This window comes from Garra rufa, chromosome 19 (genome assembly GCF_049309525.1).
Source record: "Garra rufa chromosome 19, GarRuf1.0, whole genome shotgun sequence".
Taxonomy (NCBI): Eukaryota; Metazoa; Chordata; class Actinopteri; order Cypriniformes; family Cyprinidae; genus Garra; species Garra rufa.
This window is the reverse complement of record NC_133379.1, coordinates 22,219,022-22,241,282: the sequence shown is the minus strand read 5'-3', so window position 1 is coordinate 22,241,282 and position 22,261 is coordinate 22,219,022. Positions and strand designations below refer to the sequence as shown.

Below are 22,261 nucleotides of genomic sequence, written 5' to 3'. Positions count from 1 at the left end.
AAAAGACATGGTTAAAATTACAGCTGCACAATCTCCAGCACGTGCTTTCAGATGAAGCAGCATTTACTACACAGATCGTACTTTACTCACAGCAGTATCGCGTTCATTATCGCAGACGATTTAATCACGCGACAATGAAATCGAAGCTATGGTTAATGTTTGCATAGCTTCTCAGTGAACTATGGCTCTGTGTAGTAAATGCTGCTACATCTGAAAGCACGTGAAAATACCACATTTAATAACAGCTTTTGCTTAATTGCGATTGCGATTTCAATTCGATTTATCATGCAGCCCTAGTTAAAATGGTCCATGTGACTATGAACATGTCAGTTGGGTTGCTGTCTATGCAGGGTCAAAAAGCTCTCAGATTTCATCAAAAATATCTCAATTTGTGTTCTGAAGATGAACAAAGGTCTTACAGGTTTGGAACGACATGAGGGTGAGTAATTAATGATAGAATTTTTATTTTTGGGTGAACTATACCTTTAAATATTGTTGGTATTTTTCGGCTAATACAAAATGTTGTAATCAGGCAGAGCATCTATTTTCATCCCCCTCTGTCAAATGCACCATTTTTGCGTCTCTGATTATACTTATTGATAGAACTCTGACAGACGGTGGCCTCTTTTCGGGACGGTTATATGTTGGTGGTCATCTGAGGCCTGGTCTCTTTGCTCGATCTCCAAAGACGAGCATTTGCTCTTTCATCGCTCATCTGTCCAGCAGGCATGAAAGGGCAGGGCCGTTAACAGCTCTGGAACTGTAGCGTTAGTCGATGCCCCCCTCGCTCTCTAATCCTCCAGTAGGAGAGGTGAACGGGATGGAAAGGACACACCTGCCAACACGCCTGTCAACCTTAGCCCAGGAGGAGAAGATAATTGAGCAGATTCTGAACCACAGGGAGCGCCGTAGCAGAATACAGTGGGATAATGACCACTTTGTTCCCAGCTGGACTGCAGCAGGTGAAGCAGAAGAGTTGGCGCCTTTAATGTCCCCGAATTGTCACATTTGGATGCCATCACGGCCAGGGCTTTCATCAATCAACAGGAACGAGTTCTTCTGCAGCTTCAAGGGTCGCCTCCTTTGCAGACTTTCTCCGAGTCTGCCTTTACTCCCTTTTTCTCTCATATCTCTTCCTTTGCAGCCGCACTTGCTTAGTTTGAGCGAGTGATGTATGGCTGTCAGTGGTACTTTGCTCCGGTGTGTAGTGTTTCTGATGAGCAGGGTTTGGAGTAATGCTGGCGTGTGAATGGCTGAGGCAGGGCTCCGAGGCGCCTTCAGGACTGCCTGCAGGGGCCTCACAGGTGACGCACATATGCTGCAGTAATTAGTCTGAGAGTTGCACGGCATTAACAGAAGCAGAGGATTTGGGATGGCAAATGCACACCTTTCTCGGCACTCTCCTCCACTGACTAGTAAGTAGGAACATAGTGAGCCAGCTCACAGGGGCCAGTCTGGACGGAAAAAAATAACGTGGGTTTGAGATGGCTTCGATCTCCCAGCAGACACAGTCGGTCTCAATACTCCAGCCTAATTGGAAACAACATTCCTTTTTTATGCAGCAGGGCCCTACAATAAGGATTTTTCTACATGCTCTGCCAATAATTTCTTTCGACTCAACACACACAAAAAATAAATAAATTTGTTTTACATTTATATTTTTCAATTTATAATTTGATTCTAACTAAATTATGTGAAAATATACAAGTAAAATAATTTGAAATATTAAATTATGCATTTAACATTGAAAAATCGCTTAAATTTGTCAAATGTCTTAAACTTTAATTATTATATTATATTAAAGGTGTCATGAACTGCCTTTTTATTATGTTGTACTGTTTTCTGAGGTCCACTTATAATGTTATTAAAAGTTTTACATCAAAAAGCATTATAATTTAGAAATAATAGGCTATTTTCTGTACTGTTTCAGAATGTTTTGTTTAAATAAGTGCAGCAAATTGTAAACTCAGAAGTAAACACCCACTGGTATGACTGGCTAACAGTTGTGCATGTGTGACTTAATTCGGTGTTCATTTTGACAGCAAATTTTTTTTAGTCATAGTCTTTGGACTAAAATGCAATTTTGATTTAGTCATATTTAAATTGTTTAGTATTTGTCTAGTTTTAGTCAAATAAATATCATAAGATTTTAGTCGACTGAATCTACAGTAGATTTAGTCAGCTAAAATCTAATTGGTTTAGTTGCTGTGTAATGCATTAAGTTTTTCCACAACTTTGCACTGTACAATGTCTTGTTGTCTTTAGAGCCAGCTTAGACCAGCATTCGCCTCTCATTATTTACACTACATACCCAAATTAGTGGGCAAGGCTAAAAAAGGAGTGATGTAGAAGCAGGCGTTGATCATCTTCTGCGGAGGTGGTAATTAGCCACACTATTACGTCATAGAGTGGCACATTCCACAACCTGACGTTTTGGCAGATCGGCTTCAGTATAGGCTGATTTTAGACTAATGAGAAAGTTTTGAGTTCTGAAACTAACAAGATGTTTTTATAGTGCAGTACAATTTCTCAGTTCATGACTCCTTTAAGACTAGATGGAGAAAAATTTGAAAATGGTAATGCGACAGGTTTTTCTTGAGTGGCATCATGCAACATGCCCTAACCTCCAGGCCATGGCTTGAACACATTTGTTAATTATTTAAAGACTGCATCTTCCACTTTCCCTTCCAAGAGTTGACATTCAAAAATTGTTTGCCTAAAAGGTGCATTAGCACTATCATTAAGTGCTATTATTAAGCAAACTATGTTGTCCATCCTGCCTCTTTTATCTAGCAATTAAGTGTCCTTGGGCATCAATTAAGTCTCACATGAAACATTACTCTTAAGAGTCCAGCTGGCTGAGGAAAAAATAAATGTTTGAACATCTATAATCTCTTCCCCGCTGTCTATATAACTATAGCTGGCCAGAAAGCTCACGCTGAGAGCAGGGGAACTTTTCTCTCTAGAGCCCGTGCATTGAAGCTAGAGCAGACTTCCCTTTCATGTGAGGACTGTATTAGATGGACACCTGTGCGGGCTTCCTCCAGTCAACCAGCCAAAGGTTTTCATTTACACCACCAGCAAGTGGTTTACCTGCTGCGATGGAGATACAGCATCGCACCGTTAGCCCTCAAAGCGACAGAAATTCGCTAGAAGCCACACAAAATGAGGTTCCAGGGGGCTCTGCCAAATACGTCTCCCTTACACGACATGGAATGACATTTTATTCACCGCTTTCTCCCTACTGTCGCAAGGCTCATTGTGGAATTCAAAGCCATTTATTCGGTGGCTCTGATAAAGTCAGCGAGAGGGCGGGAGGCAGATCTCTGCTCCGTGGATGACCCTGGCCTGTTGAGCACGTTGAGTTTGCGCCTGCGCTCCGCCCGAGGCGATCGGATGCTGTCTGGCTCTGTCGGTTTCCTGGCGACTGAGGGGGAAGAATTAACACTGATCCCTAAGCTCGAGGGAAATGAGGGAAGCGGCATCTGAGGAATACACCCATCTTGCCCGTGGCTTTGTACGGTTCCCTGGAAGGGACATCTTATCCTGGATTAGCTCTGACAAACTTCACTTCCCCTGCTTCTCACAGAATGGAACAACGCGAGTCCCTTGTGCCGAATGTGTTGTTCCCAGATTTGCATAATGCTGGATTGTTGTGAATGCGAGTTAGTCCACAAAAGCAGCCGAAGCAGCCTGAGGATTTATTGATGTTTGAAGGGCACATGAGGAGAAGCCAAGGCAAAAACATGGCCGTACCTAAAGTACAAATGATCAAGCATCTCTTAACCACAGGATCTGGTTCGTCGTCCACGAGTACGCCTCAGGCACACCTGTCAAGCTCAAAATCCGTGGCATCTAAGCAGCTTGTAAAGGTTGCCCTCATTCCATGTCCTGCCTCCGAACGCCCCCCGTGGCCCAGTTCTGTCCGCCTCTGTGTACTGTAACTATAAATCTGCGGAGGCTGCCGTACGTGTCAGCGCTGACGGAGCTCGAGGCGGGAACTGACAAAGAGGAGTGGCCGCAGTGGCGGCGGGGATGATAAACAAGCGGTACGGAAAAGGAAAGGGCGACCTGGAGATATTCCTTTCCCACCTGCAATGCTTTTGCCTCTCCGATCTCCTGCCATCAAGAAGTTTGTTTTGAAATAATTACATTGTTAATATGTTTAAGTGGAAACCTTTCGGAATGGCCCCGGAGATTTTAGCAGAGGAAATTGAGTGGAAATTGAATTGAATGTAACCGGTGTTTGTCATCAACAATAGGCCACGCTTGAGTGTAATCACTAATCTTAATGATTTGTCTGAAGGAACCCGAGACACCCTTTATCTCAAGCTTCTTCATACAGGACACGCAAAAGGAAACAAAAAGGTTACGAGAGAGAGATTAAATCTTTCTGTTTATGACTTTGACTTAATTTTGTCTCTGGCAACAGGATTGATTTGGAAATTCCACTGGACTATGACTTGAGACTTATGTTTACCAAACAAAGTGGCATCTTCGATTTGCCGATATCCATTGCCCTTAAGATACAAAATAACTTCCTATGTACACTGAAACACCTTCAGGTAAAATACATTCAAATCCAATTTGGTCGCAAAAGACCACTGCATACGCATAACCTCTAAGTGGCTATAGCAAAATTGAGCATTATACATAAGCCTCTGATCGGGGTGACTGCAACACAGGGGGTCAATGCGATTTTTAATTACATTTCCATTACAGCACAGGAGTGCTGCTGCTGGGCTGAAGGAACAGGTAAATATAGACAGGGTTTGCAATAACACATCTGTGATCCATCCGACCACGGGCCCAAGAGCAGAGTCATTTCATTGCAATCTGCTCACACTTTCACCATGGCAATCACTTTTGCTTAATTACAAGATTAGAGGATCTAATTAGAAGATCTGCTGTCTTTGAAATCAACACATCCTTTGAAATGAGACACTTTCGTTGCCCAGAGGGTAGACTTTTCCCTCCTTGTCAAATCGATTGCGCTTGAGTGAGTGTGATAGGTTCTGTTTGCCCGTGGACAGGGTGACCCTGTCGTTTTTTTTAAGGTGGTTTCATTTTCTCACTGCAGAGAGAAACACATTAACACAAGCCGTCTTGTGAAGTCCGTCAACAACCACCTTGCGTGCATTCTTTTTTGCAAGCCACCATTTAATCTAGAACATCTTTTACTTTACCTATCACTTAGTCTAACCGCAATACTTTAAAGTAAAAGTAAAATGCAGTGAAGTGCAGTATTTTATCTCCCCATGTAGAGAGAGGGAACATTTCCATCCATCATGGAAATGGCATACGGAGAGAGAAGAATTAAGAAAATTGCCACAGACGTTCCTTCCTTTTCAAAGTCAAAACAGATAAGCCTGAAGTAACTGCCTTTTTTTATAATGCTTCCATGTGATTTGAGGCAAGATTTCGGGTGTTTGGTTTCTGGCTGTCAGTACATCATAAGTGATTGAATGCTTATTGAACATCGGCTCGCTTCTTGTGTTTCTCCCAAAGGAGACATTTTGATGTGGAAGTTTTGTGAGTGAGTAAACGCTGGTGGAATTTAATGAGATTTCTGAATGGAGGGCTTTATTAAACTTTATGAAAACATGAAGGACAAGACGCTGAGCAACAGTTGGCCTTTTACATGGCCATAAGTGATATGATCTACCAGCTACATCATCGCGAATCGCCTTGCAGATCTTTCATTGCAGATGTTTGATTATGAAGTGCTTCTTTTTGACGATATTTGGATTACTGGCAAATTTGTGAGGCTTTAATTCACCAGTGATGGTAGAGCTCAGTTTGAAAAAGACTAAATGCATGGTATGACTTGGATCAATGAAATGGAATGAAACTGTATAATTACAACCTAATCGTGTGATCACAGGGCTTTGTCAAAATTCATTATGACAGATATGTCTTTGAAAGAAGTCTCTTATATAGTCTCTATTTGGTCAAAAATACATAATAGTAATACTGTGAAATATTATTGCAATTTAAAATAATTTTCTCTTTTAATTCTTTAGCAGCCATTACGCCAACATTTCTTATAAATCTTATGTAACATTCTAAGTCAATACTGTATTTTTCTAAAAAAAACGTATTGAACTCAAACTTTTTTTTATTCAAACCAAAAGAAGTAAATGAAAGAAAACTAAATGAGGACAAAAAATGTGGAATGTGGAACCCAATGAGCCACAGCAAAGTTCATTTCAAATCTCCACTGGAGCCACAGTATCTGTTGCTGCTTGGGCTTCTTTTGAGAAAGTTATTAGAAGTGGGCAATGACCGCCTGAGTCCAAGACGATAAAACAACAGAAGCTTTTTCCTGAGGAAGTGAGGTAATTGACTATGAGTGCAAGATCAAGTGTAGCCACCGGCGCAACTCATGAAGAAAACGGCAGCATATCTCCTCCTCGCACCTGTGCTAAGAACAGTGAGGCGTAAACCGACAGCGCAATGTGTTCTCAGACTGCCTTTGAACATTCTGAATATGAGCTGTACACTTCTAACCTTTTGTCATGGCCAACAGGATCGAAACCCCAGTTCTGCTGTCTGTTCTTGTCAATGATTGTTGTTATTCCTGTCTGCTCTCTAAAGATGCGCTTGTACTGGTTTGAAAAGGAAGATATGATAGAAAGATAGCGTGAAGACACAAAAGAGGCTTATTTTGGGTCATTCTTTAAAAAGTCTTCCACTTTTGAAAATGTCAACACTGATGGAGACAAAAGGAGTGGAATCAATAACTGCTGCTTCAGTATCTGGGTGTCCACACGAGAGACGACGTTACTTGTGCCCTAGTGGGCACAGACTCATCCGTACCATTGTTTTTTGACTGAGAATCTTAGACTGTCTTCCTCAGTGGTGTTGATGGGACAGATGACCCGCTGAAGTCAATCCAGCTATCACACTTTATTGTCTTGGGAGATTTCTTCAAACCAGCAAGCATGACTTCTTGAGGAAGAGATGTGTTGCGGCACTTCGGCCCTTGGGGTCCTCACCTCAAACCCCTCAGAGACACGTCCTGTCCTCTTTCCGTCCAGATTGCTTTTGCCTTGGTATTTCGCTCATAACTCAAGGTCCTGGCATCATGCAGAGCTCTGTTTGCTCTCATTCTCTTTTCTCCACCTTTTGTCTTCATTTAGACTTTGAACACCAGAATTAAATGTCAGCTTTGGGTTTCGGCTTTGCTTTGTGCTTGTGTGAAATAGGGCTGAGCAGTGATGGAAGGATGTTAGGCATGCCTGTTACATCAGTATTCTTTGATTTGTGTTTTCCGCCCAATGGCTCTACTTTGAAACTCTGAAACTGAAGCAATCCCACAGTTGTGATTTTTCAATTATTAGAGGATGAAATATTAGGGATAAACTACTGTAATACTACTCATTTAAAATAGTAGAAACCATTCAAGTGTAGGGTCTGGACCAATCAAACACACAATTGTTCATTAGAAGTAGGAAAAAATCACACACACCCTTTTCTTAGTCCCCAACTGTAGGCTCCGGCAAGTCTCACATGGCCCACAAGGCCCCGGTTGCTATAGTGACCAGGACCCCTCTGCCAGACCATAAAAACTTTACGACGCAAAAGAATGTGAATCGCAACTTCCCCAACCAACTCTCTCCTAAACAGACTGCAATAGTAACTGACTTCGTTCATTAATTCTTTAACAAACCTTCCTATGAATGAACACACCAATCCCCAAGTCAGTGTGTATTTCATTGTGGTTTGGGTATCTTGTCTTTTGGTGTAATGTTTTTATGCATGTGTTACTATAGATATGGATGGATGTGTTGTGCGGTGTAACCACATGGTCATGTTTGGTATCTCTGAATTCGTATTTTGATGGCCTAAAGGATAATGCATATTATATGTCAATACACATGCAACATATTACAGTTGCATGAATCCCTAGTAGATATGAATGAGTACCCACATGCTCTCAGGAAAAGGGTCATAAAAAAGCCCCCTTTCTATCCAAACCTCCCGCTTGGAATTTCAGCCTCTCTCATTGGTCAAACCCAGGCTGGGGGGGCGTCATTCTTCAAGTCTTTAAAGGGCTCTCCCACAGTTCCGCCCACTCTCTTCTCGGACTCTTCTCTCTTCTCTTGGACTGAAAACACGTCACCCGCGCCTCCCCCAGATCCATGGGGGGGGGGGTGCTCACCCTGCAATCATGAGGCCTACAAACCCTTCTTCGAAGCCATGCGGTCTCCAAGGACACTCAAGGAACTGAAAAGGACTCTCTGAACTGAACACATACGGAACCAATGCACAACAACAAGAGCTTGCAAGTATCTGTCCTTTCTAACGTAGATAGCTGCGTTTAAGGCGTTTATAAAAACGATTTCAGGTTGTTCAGAACCGTTTCATACCTGTCCAATGCAACTCACTTTCTGTCTCTCTCTCACTCTCTCTCTTACTCTCTCTCTCACGCGTTCTCTGTCTATTTGTGTTTTATGTATGTTTGTCTATGTGCGATCGTTTGTAAATAGTTAAGTTTAATAAACAACCATATGTTCACATATAATGATTCTCTGTGCTGAATGCTTACATTACAACAGTCACTTAAACTGTGTCGATCTCATATTGCTACCCTTTTTGCCCTATTTTGTTCAAATTGTTTTAACTCCATTCTGATAAGTAAAACACGTTCTCGTGACGACGAGCCAACGTCAGAGTAATGAGTATCACTGAACAATTTGCTGGACAAAGAAACCAGTCGATATCATTATTACTGTTACTGATCAGAAACTGGAAATTGCGTATATTTAATGACGATTATTATACACAATTTCCTGTGAGTTAAACTACTTTCCCTGACTGAAATGTATGTTTTAAATAACTCATTTCATCCTATTCATTGGTCACAAGGACCTGGTGGAGATTTACTGTATACATGTGATGAGAGAAACATAGTCTCATACTTGTACACACATATTGATCAATTTGAAATTCTTTGAGCTAATGACATTCTCTACACAAGCTAGTAACAAGTAGCAGCGCGGCTGTGATTCGGTCATAGGCACGAGGCCACAGACCAAAGACCACACATTAGATTTACCCAAAATTACCTGAATTACAGCCAGCAGCAAATTTCAGAAGATTTGGCCGAAGTAAGGCTGCTCTCGTCGGGTTCATGAGCACTAAATGCCAGCTGACGCCCTGGAGCTCACATCTCCAAAAACATCAAAGAAATTTTTCAAATAGATATTATATTTATTAACAAACCGCATATTTAAAGTCTAAACAAGTACATTCTCACCTCTTAAAACTACATTCCGTGATACAAAAACAATATTATTTATAAAAGGATAGTGAATTTGGACATCCACCATGACACTCGCTGTGAGAAATACTCTAAGCGTGGCATAACGAGTTCTGATATCACTAGAATATCGCACTCCACTCAGCCAATCAGATTCGAGGATCAGAAAGAACTGTTGTATGAAATTGTATAAGGACTTTACAGTTACATAATGATATATACAAGAGTGTGTGTGGTTATTTCTTCAGCTCATTGCAAAAATAATTTGTTACTACAAAGGCAACAGTATTATTTAGGATCTCAGCTACTGAAAACTGTAGTCAAGTTAGTTGTGTCACTACTTTTAGTTACTCCCCACAACTGGAGGCTGAGGTGTTAGATTAGATATTCTTTTCAATTTGCAAACCAAAGCTGTAAACTATGTTGAGGCAAGAAACGGAGAATCTAATGAAAAGTTACATAATGGTCTGCGTGTTTGAATGTGATAACTTCATCTTAACGTAACTGGATTAGAGTGCAGCGGTGCAAAATGAAAGAATATTCAGGGTTTTTTTGTATATGAGGTGGCGAAGAATTATCATTTCTGCTGGGGAAACTGTTCAGCGGAACAGCAAAGCTGATAGGATCTTTCATCATGTCTTCTCACTGTAGTTTGGCAGAAAGTGTCCACTCCAGCCAGGTGATTTGCCCCATTTTAAGCAAAAAACATGCTTAGTGCATCGTCTCAAGACTGATGAAGCTCTTTTCCTTTCTCTCTCTCTTTCTCTCTTGCTCATATTCCTCAACACCACCTCCAGCAGCCTAAGGTGTGAACCCTGAGAGCTCACAGCAATCCTCCTTCACCACAGGAGAGATATTTCAGAAACTGGAGACCGTGGACTCTTGGATGAGTGTCAGATCCGACTAGCGATTCATTGCAGTAGCTGGAGGTGCAGTACGATGCAACGGCACACTCCAAATTGAAGTTATTCTTTAGCGCTGACCTTGGATGAGCTTCCCACAAATGCCAGTGCAGAAAAATTGGACCCTATCTCAGACTTAGTTCGTTCGGATCAGATCAAAGTCGGCTTTTATCAGTGCCCGATGGCGCTGGCTCTTGCCACTTTCTGGAGAACGTTCATATGCTTTCCATCTAGCATCAGTTAATCATTCCTTCACTCACTCACACACTCCCTCGCTTATCCGACAGGGTAATTGCGTATTCCGGTCTCTTATTCTGCAGTCATAAACGTTAAACAGGAATGCTGTTTATGGTAATGATTCTTCCATAAGCACCACGCAATATGTGTAATTATATCACTCCGTCTAGTCAAATTGAGATGAGAGCAAATTTCTAGGGTTTCATTAAGATGGCAATTTCTTGGAATTACTGAATATTCCAGAGGCAAAATGGCTGCTGAGATTAGAGGAGGTTGCTTGAGAATTACTCATTTCTAAACCATCTGCTTCTCGAATTACACATTAGCCAAACTGTTGGTTCACAGTGGACTCTTATTGAATTACGGTGCAGTCATTGTGTTAAGGGCGGCCCGGCACACCAGCGCACCTCCGAACGTGGCACGATCTCGGGCCTCAATCTTCTTTCTCATCGCCCTGGCTCAGCTCCGAACACCCCTTCATTTATCTTCAGGCTGTAGCGGAGAAAGAGGACATTAAAATCACTTGAAGCTGGATGGGAACAGACAGTCCTGTCCCTGTCCTCACTCCATTTGTTAAGTTATGTTAATCTCTATCAAATCCATTCAGTGAGAGAATGGCCCAAGCAGGCAACAAACCGGCAACAGTATCTCGCAGCAAAGTGGATGCGGGAAGAGGTTTAAGAGGAAGAGCGATCTCTGCCATTCCTAGTCTGTTTATCCCTTCGTCCAGTACACATTAACATCTTAATAGGAATGTGTGTTAAAGCACGAATTTAGCCCCCTCCCTTCCTTTTGACAAGCGTGAATTAGGTGTCAAGCAGATTCCCTCTGACTTTAATTGAATCTGCCTTGCCTCTGAAAAAAAGGGAAATCTGAAGTCAAAATAGCCTATTAGGTTTATCAAGTCATGTTTTGTTGGGTTTGGCAGTTAGCGCCGCAGCATCATCCCTACATCCCACCCCCACCCTTCTCACACAGGAGTTGTTTATGAGGTGAGATTGGGTGGGATGTTGTACAAGCACACCGCTCTGTGCTTTCTCGCTTTTCGTTATCCTCTAATAAGTTGTGGCCTGCCGTTTTTGTTTTTTGAACTCCCCCAGGAAATCCCCTCGGCTCTCGGGCTCAGGCCACAGATGAGAGCGGGAGATTGCCGTGGGTAAACAGGGAAGGCTGATCAACTCCTCGTGACTGGATTACCAAGCGTCGGATTGCTCAGTCGAGACATCCTTCCCCTCGCTTCCTTTCCCTTCTCATCGTGGTTTTTTATCGAGTGAAATGTTTGGAGTGGGGATGAGCCCGTGGACTGATAAAACAGTACATAGACCGTGAGATGTAGCAGGGAGATCACAATGCTCTCCTCCCTCTTGGGTGTTCCCAGGGGTTGATTTTTATTAAAAAAACGAACAGATTTCAACTTTTTCTATTATGCTATGTCAAGGTCACATTAAAACTCTTGTTTATATTCCGTCATTTATAGATTTGATTGTTTTACCCTCGTTCAGACCCAGACTTTTAAAATCAAAAGATGAAAATTATCACAATATGTTATAAAAATGTATAAATGAAAGGGAAGACTTATTAAGACTTGTATGGCTTAATATAATCTAAATTATGCCTCTTACTGAAATATAGTAGAAAACCCATTAAAGATTTACATGTTTTATACATATTTTGGACTATGGGGATGCCATTATGATGTGGAATTAATGCACTTGGTGGGCTACTGGCACTACCTCTTGCTATTTTTACTGCAACACAACTCAAAATACACAACTTGGAAAAGAAAATACTGATACAATGACAACAGCTATTGAAAGAGCTTACAGGTGGCCTAGGCTCAAACCAAATGCCATACCATTGAGTTTTCCCAACAAGGAGTCAAACGCCCCCAGATATCGAGTGAAATTCGCAATGAGAAACTTGTTCAGTGGCTAAAGCGTCATTACAAGCGTCTCATGTTTACATCCTGCCAGGATGGCATCTAACGTTTCTTGTCTTTGCCATTTGTAAGCTTTTTCAGTAGCTGTGGTCGACTAAAAACCTCAAAGGCATCAGGGCTAAAGTGGAGAGAACAAAGATGTGGGTCTTTAGAAAGTTTTATTTGTCTACAGGCATCTTCCCATTCTTTTATCCTCTTCTTATCGCTAGAAAAGCAGCTAAGACTTACATCGCTTCTCTTGTTGCCCTTTGACTGAAAATGACAACCAAAAGCCTTTGTGTTGTCATTTTCAAAAGGCATTGTATCAATATTTTATTTTCCAAGTTGTGTATTCTGAGTCGTGTTCCCATAAAAATAGCAACATGTAGTGGCAGAAATGTAACCATTTCACGTTATCAAAATAATGGCACCCCATAGTCCAAAATATGTATAAAACAAGGTGTATTTTTTAATGTTTCATGGGTTTTCTACTATATGTTTTAGTAGTAAGAGACATCATTTAGGTTATATAAGGCCAAAATGTCACCACAAGTGAATGCTATTAAACACAATATGCCATTTGAGGTATGATGAAAATGTTTATTATAAAATCAGTTTCTGAAAGTCCACAAGGCCAAATGTGCACATATTTGAAGAGACAGCCTTTGACGTGCACAGAAAAAAGAGTCACAAATCTTAGGTGTTGATAATTAACAGTCTTGGTGACATGGAGATCTTTCACGTCTTTCGCTGACTGGCTCTAGAGCGATGTCTCTTGTCTATTTTCTCTCAGTACTTCTCTTCAAGCTCTTTAATTTCCGAGCCGAGTGTGAGATATTGATGAAAAATTTTGCTCCTCCTTTGCTCTGTGAAGAACCAATCAAGTCCACAAACCAGCATTAACTTTGGGTTGTCATGGATCCCTACACTTGATCAATAAACTTCACATATCATTACGCTGCGCAGTCTCGGAGGCCTGTCTTGTTCTCCGGCTGAAATGGAATAAATCTTTGTTAAAAATTGCTTGTGATTCGCACTTTTAGTCTTGAGGGCAAAGTGTATTTCTTCAGCTCTGGCTTCAGACAGCTCACAGTTTGTGCCAGATTTCGTTTGAGTTATAGTCAGGACTGTAGTTGACACAAGAATATAAACAACAAGGCCTGTGTCTTCAGAGCTTCACTGTCACACTCGTAAATGTTTAACCAGTTTCACTCATGCTTTCTGTTTGCATCAGTTCTGTTTGTTGGTGCCTGTCTGTAGTTTGGAGGTCTTATTCTGGAGAGGTGGATTTCAAAGATACATGAATGCCTATTGTAGGCTATATTTAAAATGTCTTACACATTGTCGCGCACGTTACAAAACATTTTTATCTACGTATGTACATATTTCAGCATTCTTCCATCTTATGTTTTACTATATGATTGTTATGTGTTCCTGTTTTCCTAACTAAATTATCTTCTTTCTCCTCAAACTTATTTTTTTGACATTAAGTGTATTATCTAATATTTCCAGTTTTTCATTATAGTTTATTCATATTAATGTGTTTTGTCTATTATGGAATAACAGAAATTTGTGTGCACTTTGGGTGCATAATGCTTTGTTGATACCTTATAATTCACCTCATAATCAACTATATGTTATTTACCTATAGCTAAAATACAAATTAATGATTTGATACACTAACATTTGTATGTTTTTTGAAAGGAATTAATCATTTTATTCATCAAGGATGCATTAAACTGACCAAAAGAGAGTACACAAGCATTTATATTATGCTACACATGCAAATTATACAGTATATGTTATGATTTAAATTTAAAAGAAAATGCTGTTCTTTTGAACTTTCTATTCATTAAGGAATCCTGAAAAATAATGATGGGTTTTCACAAAAAAAAAAAAATCATGTGACACTAAAGACTGGATCTGCTGAAAATTCATTTTTGCCATCACAGGAATAAATTACATTTTAAAAATTTGACATTTTCTGATAAATGCAGCCTTGGTGAGCATACTTTTATTTTAATTAGTTAAACTATGTTAAAGTTAAACCCAAAAATGACCTTCGTTCATCTTCAGAACACAAATTAAAAGAGAAGTTCACTTCCAGAACAAAAATTAATAGATAATTTACTTACCCCCTTGTCATCCAAGATGTTCATGTCTGTCTTCCCTTAGTCGTAAAGAAATTATGTTTTTTTGAGGAAAACATTTCAGGATTTCTCTCCATATAGTAGACTTCTATGGTGCCTGCGAGTTTGAACTTTTAAAATGCAGTTTAAATGTAGCTTCAAAGGGCTGTAACCGATCCCAGCCAAGGAAGAAGGGTCTTATCTAGTGAAACGATAGATTATTTTCTTTAAAAAATTACAATTTAGATACATTTTAACCTCAAATGCTCATCACCAGTTAGGGTGTGTCGAAAAACTAATTTCTCATTTCCTCGTCCAACTTCAAAATCGCCCTACATTGCTGTTTTACCTTTTTTTTTTTTTTTAGTAAAGAGCATTTGATTTTCTTTGTACATTTACTTTGTAAACCCTGGGTTGGTACTTCTGTAGCGATGTAGGACGGCTTTTAAGTTGGAGGAGAAAAGGAGATGGGAGTTTTCCGACATACCCTAACTGTATTGAACCGGAATACACAGAGTACATGCAGAGCTGGACAAGACGGATGTTTGAGGTTAAAAAGTATATAAATCGTTAATAAATAAATAAATAAACAAATGATCGTTTCGCTAGATAACGCTAGGGTCATTTAGAACCCTTTTGAAACTGTATTTTGGAAGTTCAAGCTCGTGGGCACCATAGAAGTCCACTATATGAAGAGAAATCCTGAAATGTTTTCCTCAAAAAACACAATTTCTTTATGACTAAAGAAAGAAAGACGTGAGAATCTCAGATGACAAAGAGGTGAGTAAATAATCAGTAAATTTTTGTTCTGGAAGTTAACTTCTCCTTTAAGATATTTTAACTGAAATCCGAGAGCTTTCTGACCCTGCAAAGACAGCAATGTAATTACCACATTCTAGGGTATGCATCATGGTACTCTTGTGAACGTGTTGAAGACTGACACGGAAGAGAAGAAATTGTTGAATAAAGTAATTATTTATTTTCATTTTGCGTGAACTATCCCTTTAAGGCAGCCTTACAATGCAATATACAGTATAAAAAGGCTTCATATGCAGTGTTATATTTTCTGTTTGTTGATTCTGTTGCAAGTAACACATTATCTCTGACTCTCTCTTGTCAGATTCACAAGCAGGACCAGAAGCACAGAGATTGGACCATGCGGTTATCGGAGGAGTTGTGGCCGTCGTGGTCTTCGCCATGTTGTGTCTTCTCATCGTTTTGGGACGATACTTTGCAAGACACAAAGGTAATTGAGCCCCCAGACTTTCTTGCGGCACATTTCCAAGGTCAATAGACTTTCTAATTATTTGGAATCAGAATCTGGATAGGCGAAGAAGCCATCCTGCCTTCGAAGCTCTGCAGGTGCTTTGAATTGGCCTGTGGCTACGACCACATTAAGGCCGCTATCCCTCTGAGTGCACGGCGCTGTTGTGTTCTGTAATATAAAGTGGGCGCAGCATCTCCGCTTTTCATCAGGGCTACTGCCTTCATTATCACGCCACAGACTGAGAGGATGGGAATAATCCCACTCGGAAATGAAGTTTGAAGTGGATCGCTTATTCCCACCACCTTGTAACACTTTCCAAGGTTAATTCTAAAGCGCAAAGTCAAACTGAACCCAAACCTGGAGAGGATTTTATGGAAATTTCCTGCATTATTAGCCACAAATAACAGGTTTATTCTTCTGAGTGTGTGTCAGACTCAGTTTTCGTCTCTTTTCTTGTTTGTTTTATCTAATAGCGCTCAATCTGGAGGGTCAGATTTCATCTGCCGTGCTGTAATCAAAGCATCCCCATCATGGGGTATTAGTTTGGGGACGTATTACCTGTTGTTCTCACACATGAAAGACAGTATAACGCAACCAAGTGCAGCACGGTGAAATTAATGCCTTATTTATGGGCAGGTAAAGTGCCTGGAATCGACCCTCACTCTAAATTAGAGAAGCTGCTCTAGATGGTCTTTAATCTCTTTTAAAACCCCACAATTGCATCAATCGGAGGCCCCGGGGTGCTGGAGATATTGCTTTTATCAACACGCTTTTCTTTGAAACCCACACAGGCACCTACTTCACACACGAAGCCAAGGGGGCAGACGACGCGGCGGACGCCGACACGGCCATCATCAATGCCGAAGGAGGCCACAACAACTCGGACGAGAAGAAGGAGTACTATATCTGAGTCCCGAGGCCTCTGTCGTTCTTACGATTTTCTTTTCGGTTTGGTTTTTTGGCGGGAGGGGGTGGGGCATGGGGAAACAGAGATAGTTTTTGTTGCTTTCTTTCTTTGTTCGTTTTCTTTCCTGGGGATTGAATGACGTAGAATGCTACACGGGCAGCTGAGAAGATGTAGGTATTTGTGTTATACAGCGGGATCAGGGTCAGGGGTGGGGTTTAGGGGCGGGCGGGATACCAGACGTTGCCAGATATGAGTGTAGAAAGCGTCACCACACAGCACCTCCCCAACTGCTGGTATTTTTCGTTCATTTCTCGACCATTTGCAGAAAATTCTGTGCCTTGTTCTGAATTTCTTTTCTGAGTCATGCTTTAAACGCCATCCGTCACGTTCCCTGAAAACACGCATACACCACCGAGATTATCGACGTGCTGTCGGCTTTCGTATGAAGGTACATGAGCGCACACCTCAATACATTCCCCTACACTGTGGGCATCTCCTTTAAAAACATCATATCCTCTGTACTAAGAGCAGGCCTAGTCACATAACAGCGTTTTGATTTACTCAATCCCAAATCATCAGCATCGTGAAGGGAAGTACAAGCAGCTTCCTTCCTTCCTGTCCCCCGACAAGATGATGAGACGGGCGGAGAATTGATCCTGAACGTTGCACCTGTTTTCATTCTGACAGGCCGCGTCTGCATCGCCGCAGAATGCTTTTATCCTCGGTTTACTTCATTTACTTGAGTTTTTTCCAATTATACTGTATGTGCCAGTACATTTGAAGCATCAGAATGAGCATAGGTGCAGACGAACGGTTCCTGCTACGCTGCACCTACGGAGGCTTATCGTCTCGTTCTGCTCAGCTAAACACAGCCGAAAGCCCTTCCAGGTATTTATTGTTTTGGTATAATGATGTCTTAGGTTTTCACCCAGAAGCATTTTCGCACATGCCATAATGACGAAAGAGTCGCCATCACTGAAAAAGGTCTAAATGCTGTGGCTTACCGTTTTGCTTTCTCATCTTCCGCTGTAGTTTCCCATGTAGGGCTGGTGAAGGTGACCCTCTAGCACACGTAAATAACTACCTAAAATTGTGTCAAAGCGAGAGAGTTTCAAAGCCTGTTTTGTAAGGCTCAAGGGAAGAAAGCACCACAAGCATCACGTCTGTAGATGTACAGAGAGGGAAGATTTGGAAATGATTTGATTGCTATAACTTTACTACCTTAAAATGCATTTTAACAGCCAAAAAAACATCTGCATTTGTGTATCTCGTTTGTAGGCGAGTCAGTGAGGATGTGACATTGATGTTAAGCAGTCCAACAAGTGTGTAATGGTATATGATTGCCTGTCAAGTTAATTGCCTGTTTGTTCTTCCTCAGAGGAAACAGTGGCAATCGCAGCTAGCTTATCCTAGTGATATTAGTATTTGAATATAAACTGCCCAAATATCCCAGACTCCATGGTGCGAAAAAGCACCACGGCGAAATAATTTCCTCTTGAAGTGTAAACAATGTGTGTTTTATTGTTTATAATTGCTGTGAGTTGCTCCTCTGGGTTCCTGCTTATGCATAATAGTCCCAGGCTTCAAATGAGGTTAGTCTGAATGAAGAGTGAAACAGTCTTTTATTACCAATACAGTTTGAAAAAAAAAGTCGAAAAAGCTTTTAATAACATTCCAAATATTTTAGGAATCCGTCTACAATGTAATTAGCCGCATTTGTGGATTTTCCCCTATTTACAGTCGTTGTCAACACATGACGCTAACCAAAAAAACTCGCTCAAGTATCATGCTCTCTTCGCTCCTGTGAACGCATTAGACATTTCACCGAAGCCTAGCTACAAACGTAGCGCCCGTCAAGGGTACATAATGTAAGGTGGCTAAGATGTCTAAAGTACTTTTCCTAAAGAGAAGTATTTCTTCTCATTTCCTCATGACTCTCTCTGTAGTGTAAGTGAACTTAGATGCCATAGTTTAGGCCCTGCTGAAATCAACCTCAGTGTGTAAATAAAACGGCGAGGTTGAGGGGGGAAAACACACTCTTGTTTGCTTTATTTTCTTATTTAAAAAACACACACACACACACACACACACACGAGCATCCACTGAGACATTTTAGAGTATGTGCATTAACCACACTTTGGACGCGTTTGTTTTTACGTAGATTACAAATCTGAGGGAATGTCTTGCAGCTTGATGGTTACCGTTGCAGTTGAGATATACAGTTGTGTGGCTTGTGCTTAACTAGTGAGCATCATTTAGCTTTGGTCTGGCAGCTTCTGAACAGGATTTCAGACATCCCTTCTTCTCTTTTGCATATGTGAGAGACATGACATCAGTATACTAATTTGTGGTATTTAGACTGGGCCGATGTACATTTTGTTCAACTTGTTACGTTAGACCTGTTTTAATGTGATTAATGTGGTTTAATCCACTCTACTAGGCGTCTGAGGACTTAAGACGGTCGATGGGAAGACGCGGTTACGCCAGTGATCTATTTTGTCGTCTGTCTCTTGTACAGCAAGTCGAAAAAGGTCAAATTGAAATATAACTGCTTGTTTTGAGATGTGAACTGGGTTCGGTTTCAGTTCTGTCATTTCTGTTGTCGTGTTTGTTCCTTTACTAGTGCCCCTTGTTTGGTAGTGCAACAGTGTTACTGAGAAAACTTGATTTGATTTCTTTTATTTGAACTTGACAGTTTCTTTTAAGCCCTGTCTCAGGTTCGCGTACGATACACGGTATGTTTGCATCTCAGGTAGAATGCAAAGTTACAGCCCCTGACTAAGAAAGCGGAAATTAAATACAAGCCAGATCAACCTGGATCTCAAATCAAATGGTGAATTTTACATTAGAACTACGTTTTGTGTATTTTTCGTTGTTGTTGTTGTTTATTTGGTGCACTGTAAAATGTGTACATAACGTACACAGTATGTTGAGTATTATCTCTTTTTTTTTAGACCTAATTCACACAAGGAGGACAAGAAAGGACAAACCAACCACTCTCGTGATAAAACAGAATTATTTAAAAACTAACCATGAAGGTCCACCTGTAAAACTAACCCTCAGTGGGGCGTAAGCAGATTGTACAAGATTCTGCAAAAGTAAAATGGTTATGAATTGCCATGAGAGTGTGTTGGAGCAAACAAGTACCAATTTGAATTCAAAGTCGACATGTTTCTCGTTTTGATTCCAGATAGGTTTGGAAAGTTTTGAACGTTTATCATTCATTGTTTTTAGGTTGGTTATTTTTTGTCTTTCTGCTGTACTTGGGCAATGTTACTGTGTATTAATGAAGAAAAAATGATATCCACATTCCCATACACATTTTGTATTTGTTCATATTAGACATTTTTACAAAAAAAAAAATGGAGAGTTCTTGTCTTAATAAAAAAGAAAAGATATTAATGTTCAAAGTAATGCTTGGTTTTGGTGCTGTTATTTCCTGTTGCATGACATGAAAACCTTATTCATCTTTTAAAGGTAAATTCTGCAAGCATGAGTGAAAAGACTTATATATTTTGCTGTCGTCAATGATCTACACTGCAGCGGGATCTGAATCCATTTGAAAACTGACAGAATCTCATCTGGAAAATGTGGTATGTTTATCTTACAGGATACCAGTGACATTAATATTTGTGATTCACCATCTTCCATAGGTTTTTCTCAGATGCCTTCAAAGAGCATGTCTTAAAATATTTAGCTATTTCACTATTCACATCTCGGTGCATTGGTATGTTCTTTAGACCAGTGAACAGTGTTGGGGAAAGATCATTTTAAAAGTAATGCATTACAATATTGAGTTACTTAGAACTTTTTATATTAAAAACAAACAAGCAAGCCCTGCCCAGATTTAAAAAGTAACTATTTTTGGCAAATGTAAAAGGCTTTTTACACAAAAGCCTCAGGCTTAGAGGAAAGTAAATTCATGTCTGTACAGTAGACCGCAGAAGAAAAAATGTCAACTCTTCAGCAATAAAAAAAGGAAAACAAATGTTAGATTGAGTAATTTTTGCTTATTAGTGTGGATGAATTGGATCATCGAAGGTTGGCAGCAAACCATTGGTTAATAAATTGGGATTAAACACAATGGCCCGGTTTCCCAGACAGGGCTTAGACTAAGCCAGGATTAGACCATAGTTCAATTAGGACATTTAAGTAATTTTTATAAACATGCTTAGAAAAAAACATTACTGGTGTGCATCTTGAGACAAAACAAAGGCACTGATATATTTTAAAATCAATCAGTGCAATTTTATTTCAGTTTAAACTGCTCAGACTTACATTTTAGTCTAGGACTAGGCTTAAGCCTTGTCTGCGAAACCGGGCCATAAAGGATATCTGTGTTAACATATTTAATTATTGCAGGTTTACGTTGAATTGTACTGTTTTTATTCATTTTGAGGAATACTGTATCTGTTTTTTTAGTGAGAGAGATGAATTAATACATGTTCCTATTTATTCTAGAACTAAAGTAACATCTTACAATTTCTGTCAACATGGGGACAGGAGAGCTTTTAATCAATAAATGGGGGGGAGTAACTGCCATTACTTATTTGAAAAAGTAACTCAGATATTTTCTTGTCAATTAAAAAGTAATGCATTACTTTACTAGTTACTTGGAAAAAGTAATATTATTACATTACCCCAACACTGCCATATAGAATTCTGCACACAAAAGTGTTAAATTTGCTTCCAACATTTTATTTTAAAATACATTTAGCCAGTTGCTCAAACACCCCAGGATCGTTTACTTTCGCTTTAGAGTGAGTTCACGAAATCCAGTCGAGGCTCTCGCTTTCGAGATCTCCTTATTATCCTTGGCATTCTCAGCTCTGTCACACTTCTGCATTGTGCTTTTATGCAGCTGAACTTCGACCGAGGCAGCCTACAGAAAGAACATCTCTCTAAGGTATAGCGCGCTTCCCGCAGCTTCTTTCTCAAGCTGTCTCATGCCCGCACCCTGACCTCGCCGCCCAGTGGCAATCTCAGCGACACACTCTGCAGATGCTGACCTTGAGTTGTAGCTTTTTTTCCTTTTTTCTTCCCTCTATATGATGCCTGGTTTTTGATTGCCTGAGCAGGAGCTCAGCACCAGGGTTGTCACACTGCCAAGGCTCAAAGTCACCCTCTGTTCAGATAGGATGGATCTCAAGGTACAGGCAGAGAGGAGCACAGATGTCACGTGGAATCATCTCCGTTCCAGAGAGAGACAGAACCAGATCTGGGGGAGAAGACAGCGCTTCATGGCTCAAGGCGATGGCGGGATTTCATCATGTCCTGTAGCTTTGCTAGATTACAGCAGAGTGTGTAAAGTTACACTATATCTGGATTAAAAATCAAATTTTAATACTTTTTGACATTTTCTTGAGCTGTTGCGATGGAGTAGCTCTCAGCACAAATCGGTGCGATTTAAAGCGATATCGCACACAAAAGTGAAAATTCTGTCATCCGTTACTCAGCCTCATGTCATTCCAAACCCTGATCGCTTCCATGGAACATAAAAACTGAATTTTGATACTTAGAAGGAAACAGTTCCTGGTTATTTTTTATTTATAATGATGACTATACTGAAGTTATTCTGCCTCTTTGACGACAGAACCTAGTTAACTCTCCTGTACCCTCTTAAAAATAAAGGTGCT

At 40.4% G+C, this 22,261-nt stretch overlaps 1 protein-coding gene across 1 annotated transcript in view; it reads left to right on the top strand.

Annotated features, from left to right (window-relative positions):
* cadm1a (cell adhesion molecule 1a) overlaps nt 1-20,039 on the top strand; it is a 121,993-nt gene extending 101,954 nt beyond the window's left edge. Inside the window, exons 11-12 of the mRNA XM_073823984.1 lie at nt 15,572-15,697; nt 16,510-20,039. Coding sequence (XP_073680085.1) covers nt 15,572-15,697; nt 16,510-16,628 — 245 coding nt within the window. The 3' untranslated portion in view covers nt 16,629-20,039. The remainder of the gene's footprint in view (nt 1-15,571; nt 15,698-16,509) is intronic.
* The last annotated feature ends 2,222 nt before the right edge of the window (nt 20,040-22,261 follow it).